The 14,094-nt window shown below is 44.6% G+C and overlaps 2 protein-coding genes across 2 annotated transcripts; both read left to right on the top strand.

Annotated features, from left to right (window-relative positions):
* The first annotated feature begins 2,572 nt into the window (after positions 1 to 2,572).
* Positions 2,573 to 3,669, top strand: LOC123408182. The gene is made up of 2 exons (XM_045101350.1): positions 2,573 to 3,052; positions 3,280 to 3,669. Exons 1-2 carry the CDS (start codon positions 2,573 to 2,575, stop codon positions 3,667 to 3,669), a joined length of 870 nt encoding a protein of 289 aa, XP_044957285.1.
* Positions 3,670 to 11,016: 7,347 nt separating this feature from the next.
* On the top strand, positions 11,017 to 12,137 carry LOC123408181. Its single transcript, XM_045101349.1, has 3 exons — positions 11,017 to 11,502; positions 11,724 to 12,000; positions 12,112 to 12,137. The coding sequence occupies exons 1-3, from the start codon at positions 11,017 to 11,019 to the stop codon at positions 12,135 to 12,137; spliced, it is 789 nt and encodes a 262-aa protein (XP_044957284.1).
* The last annotated feature ends 1,957 nt before the right edge of the window (positions 12,138 to 14,094 follow it).

The raw sequence follows: 14,094 nt of genomic DNA, 5'->3' as shown, positions 1-14,094 counted from the left end.
TAGTAAATTCTGAGTTTTAGCTAATAAACTACATGGCAAAAGCTAATTCTGATGGGTCTGATGCAAATAATTTTCATCTTCATACATGCAATGAGTTGATTATTTAATCATTTTGTATTAATCTATTTAGCTTTGTATTGTTGCAGTTTCATTATATAGCCACTTACCAATGCATCTAAAGATGCAACAATGTAGAAACCACCATCAGTCTTGGGACTACAAATTGTTTCTTCATTCCTCCGTGTTGCACTGTAGGTGCTAAGGTGTTGAGGTCGTATGTTCGTCGAGGCATCAATACACTTCACTTTCCTTTTCCTTCTCCCTATTTTTGTTGTTGCATTTATTTGTTCTTATTGGACTCTCTGCCTGTTGCTTTAATATGGTTTCGATTGGTGTCCTGCATCTCCCAAGATATATGGATTTTGGTCGAGGCAGTCATCAAAAAAGTTAAATGCTAACATCCTCTCAGTTTCTGAATGAATTTCTTAAATTTCCTTTCTCTTGTTGGATCACATACCTGATTTATTTGTTGTCCTTGAAGAAAATATCATGACATGAGCTTGATGATTTCAAAGATATAGACAATTGACAAAAGGAGGATGCACTGATTTCAGTTGTGCACACTTAAGAGCTGAGTCTTTCCCTAACAGGTAACTCAACTTTCAACATATTCATTGTAGAAGCAGAAACAATGGGATACATGACATGCATACTTACATTGTGACATGTTTCTGCCCGCGCCTCAAATTGGAATGATGTCCATGTTGTTGATCTTATGCTTATCTTCTGCAATAGCAATGTCAAGTATACAATGTTTTCAGGTTACAACTTCTGTATATATAGTTATATACTACAATGTTGATCCAACTTATCAGCCCTTGTTCTCCTGTCGTACAAATATTTTGGTGAGAATGTGGGACCACTTAGCATGAAGGAGCTTGAGTAAATTGGGAACCAGGTTGTCAAGCGTACCAGGTCAAGAATAATCTCAGGTTCATCATCAGTTTTAGATATTTTTCTGTTATACATGATTCCTCCCATGTAAATTGGGTACCTTTCTTTCTACATGATAATTTTTTAGATGGAATTCTACATGATATTAGTGTAACCTGCCATATCTCTTCCATGTAAATAGACCCCATGTTGCCGTAAAGAGGAGCGACACTGCCCAACCTCCCAATTAGCCGTTGTTTTGAGTTAATTGCCCTTGAGGTCCATGCGTGCCATTCATTGTGATTTTATCATTATTCCTTTTTAAAAAAAATTGTTCCAAAAGATAGTTCTTCCTCATGGAGATGTGTTGCATGAATTGTTTAAGAGATAGGGAACGTGTCAAGTTTGTGCTTTGCAAATGGGATACTATGCTCTGTTCTAGATTTAATATTTGTGATATCCAATTGCATTCCTCTTGATTGTATGTGTTTGTAAGATGCTCACTAAATACATTAATTCACATCGGAAACAATAGCTGATTTGTTTTTTCGGCTTTAGGTAATACCTGATTGTATGTGGTGATTTTAGTTCGAAATGCTTGACAAAATTGTTTCTTTAGAACCTGATTGATACCAAGGTTCAGAAAAAAGTCTCTGTGTTTTAAGCTGTTTTGTTTAAAAAGTTTGTACACCTATACGAGAATAAAAGATGGAAGATAATGTGTATTACTTATGACACTCGGATTCAAGCCACCATTTAATTGCATCTTCCATGCGGGAATTATCAAAGGATGTGAAATTGTGGAGCATGCAAGGATATTTTTTGTGTCAATTGATTCACTTAAGATCGACAAAGAGGCCTGAATCTAAATAAATATTGGTATTAAGCTAGGTTTGCAAGTCATGTAACAAGCTCTGCATAACCTTATTTCAATGGCTTCTTTGTGCGACATGATTTTCTTCCTGTGAGTTGAACTCTATGTTATTACAACATTGAGACTAGAAAGATCGAGAAGCTTCTTGATGTGATGATAAAGCTACTAAATAATCTGTTCGTTAGCAACTGTATGAAGTTTGGATGAGTAAATATTAATAGTATTTCAGAATTTTTGGCTCTCTATACTTTGTTACATGCAGCCATGTGCGTGTATGATGATATCAATCGAGTGTCGTTTAGTTTTCATTCATTGGATACTTGGCTTCCAAGTTTGGTTGAAGAACCATGTTAGCTTAAAGTCGAGGATGTAAGATGTGTGTTCACGAAGACTTGCATTATTCTTAATTTATCTATGTTTTATGAGTAGCATCGTATTTTGTTAAAGCCCGTGACAACGCACGGGCGAGTGTTCTACCAGTATACTCTTGTTGCGGGGGCGAAAGCCAGTTTTAGGAAGGAAACAAGTCGTGTGGGCCTGTGCAGGAGGCTGCGCTCAGGTGCGTGGGCTGAGCCAAGAAAATCGCCCACAGGCTCAGGTGCGTGTGAGGCACGTTGAAATACTCGCGCCTTGGCGCCCGAGCGTAACCGTTTCAACCAACAGCTTTCGCTTCTGCGTTTCTCGCCCCCTCGCCGGAGCTCCAAGAAACCAAGAACCCACCATCCATCCCCACCTCCGCCGCGCAGCGCCCATCGCCGACGACAGATGGAGCAGTTCCAGGACGGCCACCACGTGCGGCTGCGGAGCCGCGAGCGCGGCACGTACCTGCACGCCGACGAGGACGGCCGTGGCGTCTCCCTCCGCCGGCCCCGGGCGTCGATGAACGCCGCCTGGGCGGTGCACCTGTTCGATGGCGCTAACAACGCCCAGTACGTGCTCCTCCACAGCGCCGCCTATGGCCGCTACCTGGCGGCCATGGACGCACCGGCGCCGCCAGGCCACCGCGGGCGCCGCGTCGAGCAGCGCAACTACGAGGAACGGGAGGAGGAGGCTGTCAGGTGGGAGCCCGTCAGGTTCGGCACCGGAGACTACACCCTGCTCCGCCACGTCACCGGCCGCTTCCTCCGCGCCAACGGGAAGTACCTCCCCTGGAACAACGGCGCCAGCGTCGACGACTTCGACAGCGTCAGCAGGATGACGCACTGGGTCGTCGAGCGCATCCCCGCCACGGAGGGCATGCCTGAGGTGAGCACGCCATGCCCGCTTCTTGACTCTTCCCGATTTTGCACGAATTTGTTTATTTGCGCCCGAATCCAACCGCGTGGATGGCAGAGTGTGTTGATTTCACTCGCTCGCCTGGGAGCAATTCATGGCTCTGTTCTTGGCATCTTGCAAAAATTGCGTTTCCTGGGAGCAGTTCTTGGTTGCCATCTCTGTTTCTTAACGTCTTCCGTCTCTGTTCGCAACTGCAGCTCCCCCTCGCCGGAAGCCTCGACGCCCTGTTGCCGCGGCGGTGGATCGTGTACGCCTCGGTGGACCACACCGTCTGGGCTGCGCTCGATTTCAAGGGGAGGTCTGTGTTCCGCCTGAGGGGCGAGCTGGCCAGCCAGATGGGCATCAACGACGCCTCCAACCTCGTCATGTGTGTCCAGGCGGGTACTAGCGGGCGGCCGACCCCACTCGTCGTCAACCTACCCCGCGGCAGCCGGACCCTTCACATCGTCGTCGTCATGGCCGGGGAGCCAGGCCCAGGTGAGAGCCCCAGCTTCAACTTGTGTAACGAAACTGTTAAGTCCCAAAAGCAGTTTACTGAAACTGCTGCTACTCTGGTTCAGTTAAGACTTGGGTCTGAAGCTAATTAGATTTAGCTGGGGAGCCAGGCCCAGGTGTGAACTGTTGTGTTAGATATGGTTGAATGGAAGTAGTTGAATGCTAGAAAGTGGTCTGAAGCTAATTAGATTTAGCTGTTGGGAGAAAAACATTTTATAAACACATCCACATAGAGAAGACACCTTGCCTTGACTTGAAAGTTATTGGTTTTGAACTGTCCATGATTTAGTAGGAAACTTTGGAACTTGAAAACCCAAATCTGGTTCAGTCATCCTTGTTTAGCTTTACAGAGAAGACACTGATTTCAAATTGATTTAGCCAATTCTTCGAGATTATTTTTGAGCAAAATTAATTGTGTAAATAAAACTCAGGATTACTCTTAAGCTAGCTTCTTTCAATACATGTTTTTCAGGTTTTGTACTTCAGTTGAGCTCCTTAAGTATCTAGTTATTGACTTGTTATAGCAAAATTATGAGAGTATTTTTGAAGATTAGTAGACGGCAAAAACACACATTTTTAGTCTTGATCTAGTTTTGCATGTTGGTGGATACTATTTTGTCAATGACCATGCTTGTGCTGTAAAGTAGAGGTTAACTGGAAACTAATGTTCAGATTTCTTCAGAGAGACACTAAATGAAACAGCAGGTGTTTACAAACGTGATCTAAAGCTAGTTGGTTATTGGGACAAGTCACATATTCACACTAAAACCTTGATACAGAAATTATTGGTTTCATACTACTGTCCTTGATACAGATATTTAGTTTCCCATTTGGTATTATTTGCCTCTAGTATAAACTTTGGAACTTAGAAACCCTAATCTGTCAAGTCATGCACTTTAAGCGTTATAGAGAAGATACCGATTTCTGTTTCATTTAGCATATTGTAAATGCTTTGAGTAACCTTTTGAACCAAATTCAGGTGTTATACTATAGTATTTCATAAAAGCTAGTTTCTGTACATTATACTGTTGTTTTTCAGGTTTTGTGCATAAGCTGTCTTCTTCGTTAGCTCTGCAAAACAGTGATGTTGAAGTTATTAATCTTTTCCAGTGGTTTTATTAGCTGTGACATGGTGCCTGACTTCCTCACTTCCTGTTCTAATTCAGATAACCTCGCGCTGCGGTACCCGGATGTCAGTGCAGAGTAGAAAAGGATAAGAGCATGGCTCCCTAGCGTTGCCCTGTCAGTCCACCTCTTCAGAAGTGTGGCCACGATAACATGAGAACTCAGAACTGCATTTCTCATTGAGATATAAGTCCAGGAAAACCCCAGCAACTCCGGTCATTCTGTTATTCATTCATTTTCCAAGCAGGAAGAACCTGTCTGTTTCACCCTTGTGGTTCTGAACTTAAGAACCTCTGTGAACATTGGTTCGTAATGTTTGATTTCTGTCTGCAACACAAGCGCTGCCGGGTGCATTTCCTTTAGGTGTCAGCAATGACGTGGTGGTTCTTGCAGTTAATTAAGCACACGACTTTAGCTGTGCCTTTTCAGGTTTGAGTCCATCTGCAGTGGATTCTCAGGTGGACACCATCGCTAGACAAATCAACAAGCACCTTACAGGCACAGCACGGCTAAGAAAAGAGCACACAAAGATCAGTGATTTCCTTTTTTTTTAGAAAAGGAGGAGAAAGATCAGTGACTTCTAGCACCCCTTTCAACAGGAATGGGGTTGCCTTACTTTTGCTTACTGATCTCCATGTCCCCGGCTTCCTACGCTGCATCTTTGGTTTTGTTTTAATGGAGGGCTATTCAGCTTGCGTGATGAAACTGTTAGTCACAAAAAAAAACAGTTTACTGAAACTGCTGCTACTCTGGTTCAGTTAAGACTTGGGAGTTTCTCTGAACTGCTGCATTAGATATAAGTAGAAGTAGTTGAACTCTAGAAAGTGGTCTGAAGCTAATTAGTTGTTGGAAAAAAATATTTTATAAACACGTATTCACACTCAACCTTGATTTGAAAACTATTGGTTTTGAACCTTGATTTTAGATGAACCCAGTTCTTCAATTTAATCTATATGCCATTAGTAGTAATCTTTGGAACTTGAAAAGCCAAATCTGGTTCAGGCATCCTAGTTTAGCTTTACAGAGAAAACACTGATTTCTAATTGTTTGGAGTAAGGTATGAACAAAATTCAGTATGTATCCCACAGCACTACGTGAAAGGTAGCTTCTTTCAATACATTGTTTTCAGGTTTTGTACATCAGTTGTATTCCTTAATTATCTAGTTATTGACTTGTTATAGCAAAATTATGAGTTATTTTTTTATGATGAGTAAATGGCAAGAAACACACTTTTTTAGTCTTCAACTTGTTTTGCATGTTGGTGGATATTATTTTGTGAATGACATGCTTGTGCTTTAGTAAGTACTCCCTCCGTTCCTAAATATAAGTCTTTTAAGAGATTTCACTAGTGGACTACATACGGAACAAAATAAACGAATGTACACTCTAAAGTATGTCTATATACATCCGTATGTAGTTTCCTTGTGAAACCTCTAAAAAGACTTATATTTAGGAACGGAGGGAGTAGAAGTTAAATGGAAAGTAATGTTCAGATTTCTTCAGCGAGACACTTAATGAAATACTCCCTTCGTTCCTAAATATAAGGTGTATTAGTTTTTAAAAAGTCAACTGTTGTCTATGTTTGACGAACATTATAGAAAAATATATTAATATTTACAATACCGAATATATATAATATAAAAATATATTTTAGGGTGAATCTAATGATAATGATTTCATATTCTAGACATTGATATTTTTGTCAATAAACATGGTCAAAGTTTAAAAACTTTGACTTTTTAAAAAAAATAATACACCTCATAACTAGGAACGGATGGAGTAGTAGGTATTTACAAAACAACACAGAACCAATGGGCAACACAGAGCGCATAATTGTAGGTAAACGTTTACGGCCGGTGCGCCGCCCTGAACGCTCGGGCCGGTCGCTTCCCCACGCCGGTGCTCCAACCATCAGGAAGGTAACACGTGTACCTTATCCTTTCCCCAACGTCCGCGTCCATTCTTTTTTCTTCTTCCTCGTGACTTTTTTCTGCCAGCAAACTCCATGAATCCAGGCAGCCTCAACTCCTGCCTCCTATGTCGTTCGCGTGCTTGAGAAACATTGACGTGTCGTTTGCATGGTCACACTCGCCGCCATGGACGGGCTCTTCATCATGGCCACGCCGTCGTCCTCGATTTTTTGCTACAACCAGGCAAGGGAGGGGGGGGGGGAGCTGCAACCATGGGTACAAGAGCTGGAACCGTAGTTGAGCAGAGCTGCAACGACGGTCCGGTGGAGTTGCATGGTCACCACGGTCACCATTGAGTCTTGCTACAACCGGCCTTCAAATTTGCTACAACCATCCACTGAAAAAGTTGCATCCCACGTTCGTCAGAGTTGCAAACCCGAGTTCGCCGGATTTTTTTTGCCACAACCTGTGTGGATTTTTGCTACAACCGGTCACTAAAAATGCTGCATCCACATTCGTCAGAGTTGCACCCTGAGTTCGTCGGATTTATTTTATTACAACCGGTATCAATTTTTGCTACATGGCTGGAGCTAGCGTGGAGCGTGGGTGCGCGCCGCCGTGAGGGAGCCTGAGCGCGCGCAGACGGCCGAAGGAGTCGACCTTGAGGAGCATCCCGATGACCAGTGCGGACGGCGACGCGAAGCAGAGGCCAAGCTCGGAGGAACGAGTGCCGCGAAGCTCGCAGCTGCGATGCGAAGGAAAAGGGGAGACGCAAGGAGGAAGACACGATTCAGAGAGAATAAGATCTAAACGGTTCAGGATGCACTAATCGAACGATCGCGCAACGACCGACCGAAACGATTGAATCGGTGCGCCGGCACAGAATACAACCCATAATTAAACATTACTCGCCTTGCCCGAAATGGCACGGGCAACAGTTGGGGCAGACAAGTCCCTCCACATCCAGCCACACCAAGCCTTTGCATGCATGTCCGCCCAGGCTAGCGGACCCGATAAGACCAATGGCCGGAAAAACGACACACACAAGTGCACAACCCTGATAGGCTGGCCTCACACGATCGAATTTACGGTTTTAACCATTTTTCCTATTTTAGCCCGTTCTGACCTGTTTGTGAAAAATATTAGATCTGCTATTTTCTTTTTTCCTACCGTCACAGACCCTACCACCGCTTCTTATGGTGGCAGGGGCCGGGTTTGCAGACATCGACGTTTGACCCGTTGATCCGACCCCTACCGTCACAACGAGTGACGGTAGGTATCTATATATATATCATCACAACGGATGGCGATAGGAAAAAGGACCAGATCCCATTTTTTTCACAAACGTGGTTAGGTCTAATGTTAGAAAAAAGGGCCAAAACAGTAAAAACGGCCGCCTCATGCACCACCGACGTTGGGAGCTCCTATTGAGCGCTGGCCGCGGCCCATTAAAAAATCGCTCCCCATTGCTTTCGCTCGCCTCGCTAGGTTTTTTGGGCTGTGCTACGCTATTGGTTCAGGAAAAAGACCTGCTCCAGTTTTTAAAATTTTGAATATGCTGTATAAATAAATAAAATCATAGATTCATTAAAAAGTGAAAAAAGGGTTCACAGATCTGAACAAAGTTTATCAATTTTGAAAAAAGTTCATTGGATTTGAAAAAAATTAGTGATTCTGAAAAACGTTCATCAAATTTGGGGAAAAATATTTTTTAAAGTTAATCGAATTTGAAAAAAGTTCATCAAATTTGAAAAAGGTCATTGGAAAAAGTTCATAGAAATTTTAAAAAGTGCATCAAAACTTAAAAGGTTCATAGAAATTGAAAAGAAATTGATTCAATTTATAAAAAGTTCACTAAATTCGAAAAAAATTCATCAAAATTTTAAAAAGTTCATGGATTTTAAAAAGAAATCATCAAAATCGACAAAATTTCATTGAATTCAAAAATTAGTTCATGAAGTTGAAAACAAAAGTTCATGTATTTGCGGGCAACTCATCAGGCAAGGAAAAAAGAAGAAGAAAACAATAACAAAGAAAGGAAAGCAAAAAAAAAATGAATAAAAGGCATATAGGTTAAAATGTAAGCACAACCGCGCTTGTTGACGGGATGGTTACACCAGCCAACCTTTGACGGGGAGGTCGCAAGTTTGAATCTTGCACCTGTGCGCTCTTTATTTTCCGGTTTTAATTTATAAGGAGGAAATCAAAATGGACCGAGCCCAAGTAGCGGCGCCCGTTTGCAAACGGGCGCATAAGCACCAAATAGGGATTGCCGGCGTTGCTGCCGCGATGTAGGAGGGAACCGACCCAACACGAGGGCAGCAGAGTTGACAATGGGCCCCACAAGAGAACCGGTGGTGTGAATGCAACAACGAATCCGGTTGGCGCGAGCGAACCAGCTCGATAGAGGGATCTCCACATGCTAGCCGGCACTGCGACGACCAATCCGCACACTCGACATCACCCAATGACGTTGGGCCCAAGTGCTCACCCACGGTTCACCCATCATGGACAGCCGAGGCCGGTCGCACAAGAGGCCCCTGCGGCACACACAGGAGACGGGGGCGGCTCACCTACCTTCCTCACAACCTTCTCTGTTGGTTCCTTCTTTCTCATGAGACCATCCGGCACACCCTTCAATTATTGTCCATGCCTGAGTCTTACCCACTTTATAATCCTCCACATTGCTAAAAGCATCGTGCTCTTGCATCACTACAACTGCATCCCGAAACAACCGCCGACCTCCATCCATCACCTCCAAGACAATGAGAAATAGTGAAGCATTACGTCCTATGCACGGCCCACAAGCCCATGTAGCGCCGAAAGCAGAGCACGGCGGCCTTCAAATACAGATACTCCGGCTTGGCGCCCAACGTAACCGTCTCAACCAACAGCTTTTCCTCCTCCTCGCCGAAGCGCCAAGAAACCAAGAACCCACCATCCCCGCCCCTCCTCCCCCCAGCTCGGTTTCTCCAGCGTCACCGGCGAGGCGGCGACCGATGGAGCAGTCCCCGGACGGCCACCACGTGCGGCTGCTAAGCCGCGAGCGCGGGACGTACCTGCACGCCGACGACGACGGGCTTGGCGTCTCCATCCAGAGGCTTCGTGTGTCGATGAACGTGGCTTGGTTGGTGCACCTGTACCAGGGCCAGTACCTTCTCCTCTAGAGCGCGGCCTATGGTGGCTACCTAGCCGTCACGGGCGCACCGGCTCGGCGCGGCCACCGCGTCGAGCAGCGCATCTACTATCACCCGGAGGTGGAGCCGATGCTTTGGCAGGCCGTCCAGTTGGAGGGACTCTTCCTCAACCACTTCAACAACGGCAACCTCCGCGCCAATGGGAGGTACCGCCGGTGGAACAACGGCGTCAGCGTCAACCGAGCCTCAAGAATTTTGAAGGACTGATTATTCCCTCGCTGAGAAACACCATTATGTGCGGCTCGCCTACCTTCCTCACAACCTTCTTTGTTGGTTCCTTCTTTCTCATGAGACCATCCGACACACCCTTCAATTATTGCCCATGCCAGAGTCTTACCCAGATTATAATCCTCTACATTGCTAAAATCATCATGCTCTTGCATCACTACAACTGCATCTCGAAACAACCGCGGGCCTCCATCCATCACCTATTTCCAATCCCCCATACAACTAAGCTCAACAATGAATGAATTTTCTCCCATTGTCTTGAAGGTAATTTTTCATGTCGACGCTCACGCAATGCTTTTCACGTTAAACATAGCAGCATTACTAAACGATATAGTGGTACGGACTCTGATGATCGCCAGCCACTTAACCACACTGATCAGATCCTCTAACTCTTGCAGAGAAATCCAGGTCCGGCTCTTCCTCACCATGCAGATTGAGTCCTCAAAATGATCTTCCAGAGACGGTTCCGGTGCCCAATTGCCTCCCTCCTTATCTTCTTAGATCCATCTCCCTCCCCACTACTTACTGGATACACCCCGAGAGGTACTTCCTTCTCTGACTCCTCTAGCATTTGACTAGAACCCCCTCCCATCGACAGATCGCCGATGGAATGTGAGGAAATTGGACTTCAGTGTGATCGCCAAGGATGGGTAAACCCTAGAAAACTAGGGGGAAACTGTTTAGCTTTTTAGTTTTTTTTTTGAGACATCTGTATATTTTAGCTTAAATGAGAAAGAGTGAAGTATTACATTCTATGCACGGCCCACAAGCTCACAAGCCCACGTAGCGCCAAAAGCAGAGCACGGCGGCCTTCAAATACAGATACTCCGGCTTGGCGCCCAACGTAACCGTCTCAACCAACAGCTTTTCCTCCTCCTCGCCGGAGCGCCAAGAAACCAAGAACCCACCACACCATCCCCGCCCCTCATCCCCGCCGGAGTGCCTCTGATATCCAGCGTCACCGGAGAGGCGGCGATCGATGGAGCAGTTCCAGGACGGCCACCACGTGCGGCTGCGGAGCCGCGAGCGCGGGACGTACCTGCACGCTGACGACGACGGGCTTGGCGTCTCCATCCAGAGACTTCGCGTGTCGATGAACGTGGCTTGGTTGGTGCACCTGTACCGGGGCCAGTACCTTCTCCTACAGAGCGCCGCCTACGGTGGCTACCTCGCCGTCACGGGCGCACCGGCTCGGCGCGGCCACCGCGGCCTCCGCGTCGAGCAGCTCAGCTACTATCACCCGGAGGTGGAGCCGATGCTTTGGCAGGCCGTCCAGTTGGAGGGACTCTTCCTCAACCACTTCAACAGCGGCAACCTCCGCGCCAATGGGAGGTACCGCCGGTGGAACAACGGCGTCAGCGTCGACCGCATCGAGGACGTCAACAACATCAGCACGATGATGCACTGGGTCGTGGAGGCCATCCCCGCCAGGGAGATCATGCCTCGCCTTCCACGTCCGCTTCTGGTGAGTCCGCCATGTCCGCTTCTTGATTCTTCCCGACTTTGCGCGAATTGGGTTCTTGAATCGGAAAATGGCCGCAGAGATCGCTAATCGTGTTATCTCCATTCGCCGGGGAGAAATTCGTGGCTCTGTTCTTGCGAAATTTGCGTTTTCTTTGGCTTCCTCATCTGAAATTCGTATTTGATCTTCTGACAATGAGATGTTCGTTGGCGACTCAACTGCAGCTTCCCATCCCCGCCGCCATGTTGCGGCCGCGGCTGATCATGTACGTGTGGCCGAACATCCAGGGCCAAGGGGGCCTCCTCAACCAGGGCACGTTCGTGTTCGGGGGGAGGTCCGTGTTCGACCTGAGGAACGAGCTGGCTAGGCGGGTGGAGTTGGAGGTCGCCCAACTCGTCATGTGCCTGCCCACGCGTAATGGCCGGCTAATTCCACTGCTCGTCGATCTGCCCCGCAGCGGCCAGACCCTCCACATCATCATCGTCATCGTCGGGTCGCCTGGTGAGATCCCCACTCTTCTTCTTCGGCGAGAAACTCACATTTGCAGTGTTCGAAATTAGTAGTCTGAAAAGGGAATTGTTTGCTGAAACTTTTGCTGCTAATCTGTTTCAGTTAGTCTGAACTCTGAACTACTGTAGGACAATAGACATAAGTAAAAGCTGATCAATCAGATGGAAAACTTTCTGAACTTGAACTACTGTTTTGAGATAGTCTCAACTCTGTACGTGTTCAACAGGCACGACATTATGCTACAAGGCTGTTTGTTGAGGTGGAAAACTTTCTGAACTTGAAAACCCAAATCACTTCGGTCTGCCTAGTTCAGCTTCACAGAAAAATAACTGTTGCGAATAACATGTCGACAAAATTCATCTTCTTTCCCACAGCACATTACATTGTTTTGAGGTTCTGCACATCAGCGTTCTTTTTTATCTTGTTATTTCAACTTGTTGCAGTACCTGTGACACATGATACCTGACTGCTTAACTATTTTTCTGCTAATTCAGCCCATGCGGCGCTGCGGTACGCGGATGTCCATGCATAGTAGAGAGATACCAGAAGACGCCTTCATGTCCACCTCGTCGGGCACGATGGCATTAGAGTCCAGTTCCTTCCGTTGAGATATGGGTTCAGGAAAACCCGGCAGGTGTTGTGTTTCTGCTGGCTAAACTTGGTTTGTTCTCCTGACAGTAGGAAACCTGTTTTTTTTCTTTTTCTAAACTTCCGAAAATGTTCGAACATTATTCTGTAATGCGTTGACAGTGGGAACTACTTCAAAGTTGCTTCTAGCTGCATTTCTCTTAGGTGTCAACACGGATGTGGTGGTTCTTGCAGTCAGTGAGTTGAGCACTCGAGTTCTGTTACTCTGCTGAAAGTTTCAGTCCATCAGCAGAAAACGAATTTTGTGTTTTCACTGAAACCATAGTTGCTGCATTTTGCTGCCGGCGTGTTTCTGCTGGCCCTTAAATTTAGGTGTTCTTGGCTGGCCCTTTCATGATTCGTGCGTGCTATATCCACCTACGGTATTGCCAGTCCCACTTCGGTGCAACCCCCCTCACACTGGCCACTCTAGCTTCGCACCCGTACTGTCATCGATGTAATTTCTAAAAAGTAGAGAAAAGAATGTTCTTGAAAGGATTCGGACACGGGACATGTAGATCACAGAGAACAACTGCTAACAAGTTGACCAAAGAAGTGTTGGTGATTAATATTGAGGGCATCACTTTAAGAACTAAGTACAATGTAGGATAAGGGAATTTTTTTGAAATTGTGAAGAAGTTTTCTAAAACGTTTTTTTGTAAACCCCTAACATTTTCTAAAACGCAAACATTTTTAATTCAGAGAACAAAGATTATTAATTGGAACATTTTCCAAATTCTGAACATTTTTTCAAAATCAAGAACATAGTTTCAAATTTCTACACATTTTTTATCTTTGAGAAAATTTAAAACAGGAACATATTATATTTTTTGAGAAGACTTGAAAACAGAAACAGTTTTAATTTCAGAAAAGAAGGATATTATTTTTAATTAACGTATTTGTTTTGGAATTTCAGAAAAAATATTGAAACAAGAAATTTTTCGAGAAATCTTAAACATTTTTTTAAAACTTGAACTTTTTAGAAAAATTGCAGACAATTTATAGAAAAATAAATATACATTCAAACTATTTTTTATAAAAAGAATTTGTATTTTTTTGAGTTTTAAGATATATTTGTAAAAGTGAACATTTTTAAATTCTGAAAAATTTATATAAATTAGATCATTTCTTGAAAATCCTGTATTTTTTTTAAATTTATGAAAAAACATAAAAAATAAAATTTGGGGAAATTATGTACAGCTTTATAATAAAGGTAGAAAGTGATTGAAATTTCGAAAAAAATGAAAACACAAACGTGAATTAAAAAGGAAAATAAATTTGGGAAGAAAAAAAGAATTGGAAAAGGGAAAAAAAATGAAACAGTGAAAAATAAATAGGAAACTAAAAAAGACAATGAAATAGAAAAATGAAAAAGTTGGGGGGGGGGTAATAAAGTAAAACAGGAAAAACTTAAAACTTAACGTAAAAAAATGGGCCAGGCTGAACGCGTCGCTCAGC

This window comes from Hordeum vulgare, chromosome 7H (assembly GCF_904849725.1).
Source record: "Hordeum vulgare subsp. vulgare chromosome 7H, MorexV3_pseudomolecules_assembly, whole genome shotgun sequence".
Classification (NCBI taxonomy): domain Eukaryota; kingdom Viridiplantae; phylum Streptophyta; class Magnoliopsida; order Poales; family Poaceae; genus Hordeum; species Hordeum vulgare.
The sequence above is the reverse complement of the archived record's forward strand: the minus strand, read 5'-3'. Positions and strand labels throughout refer to the sequence as shown.

Excerpts from the sequence above, each read along its gene's own strand:
- LOC123408181 (XM_045101349.1), top strand. The coding sequence starts at position 11,017 with ATGGAGCAGTTCCAGGACGGCCACCACGTGCGGCTGCGGAGCCGCGAG. Across the intron at positions 11,503-11,723 it reads GCCTTCCACGTCCGCTTCTG|CTTCCCATCCCCGCCGCCAT; the intron begins GTGAGTCCGCCA and ends ACTCAACTGCAG. Across the intron at positions 12,001-12,111 it reads CGTCATCGTCGGGTCGCCTG|TTAGTCTGAACTCTGAACTA; the intron begins GTGAGATCCCCA and ends AATCTGTTTCAG.
- LOC123408182 (XM_045101350.1), top strand. The coding sequence starts at position 2,573 with ATGGAGCAGTTCCAGGACGGCCACCACGTGCGGCTGCGGAGCCGCGAG. Across the intron at positions 3,053-3,279 it reads CCACGGAGGGCATGCCTGAG|CTCCCCCTCGCCGGAAGCCT; the intron begins GTGAGCACGCCA and ends TCGCAACTGCAG.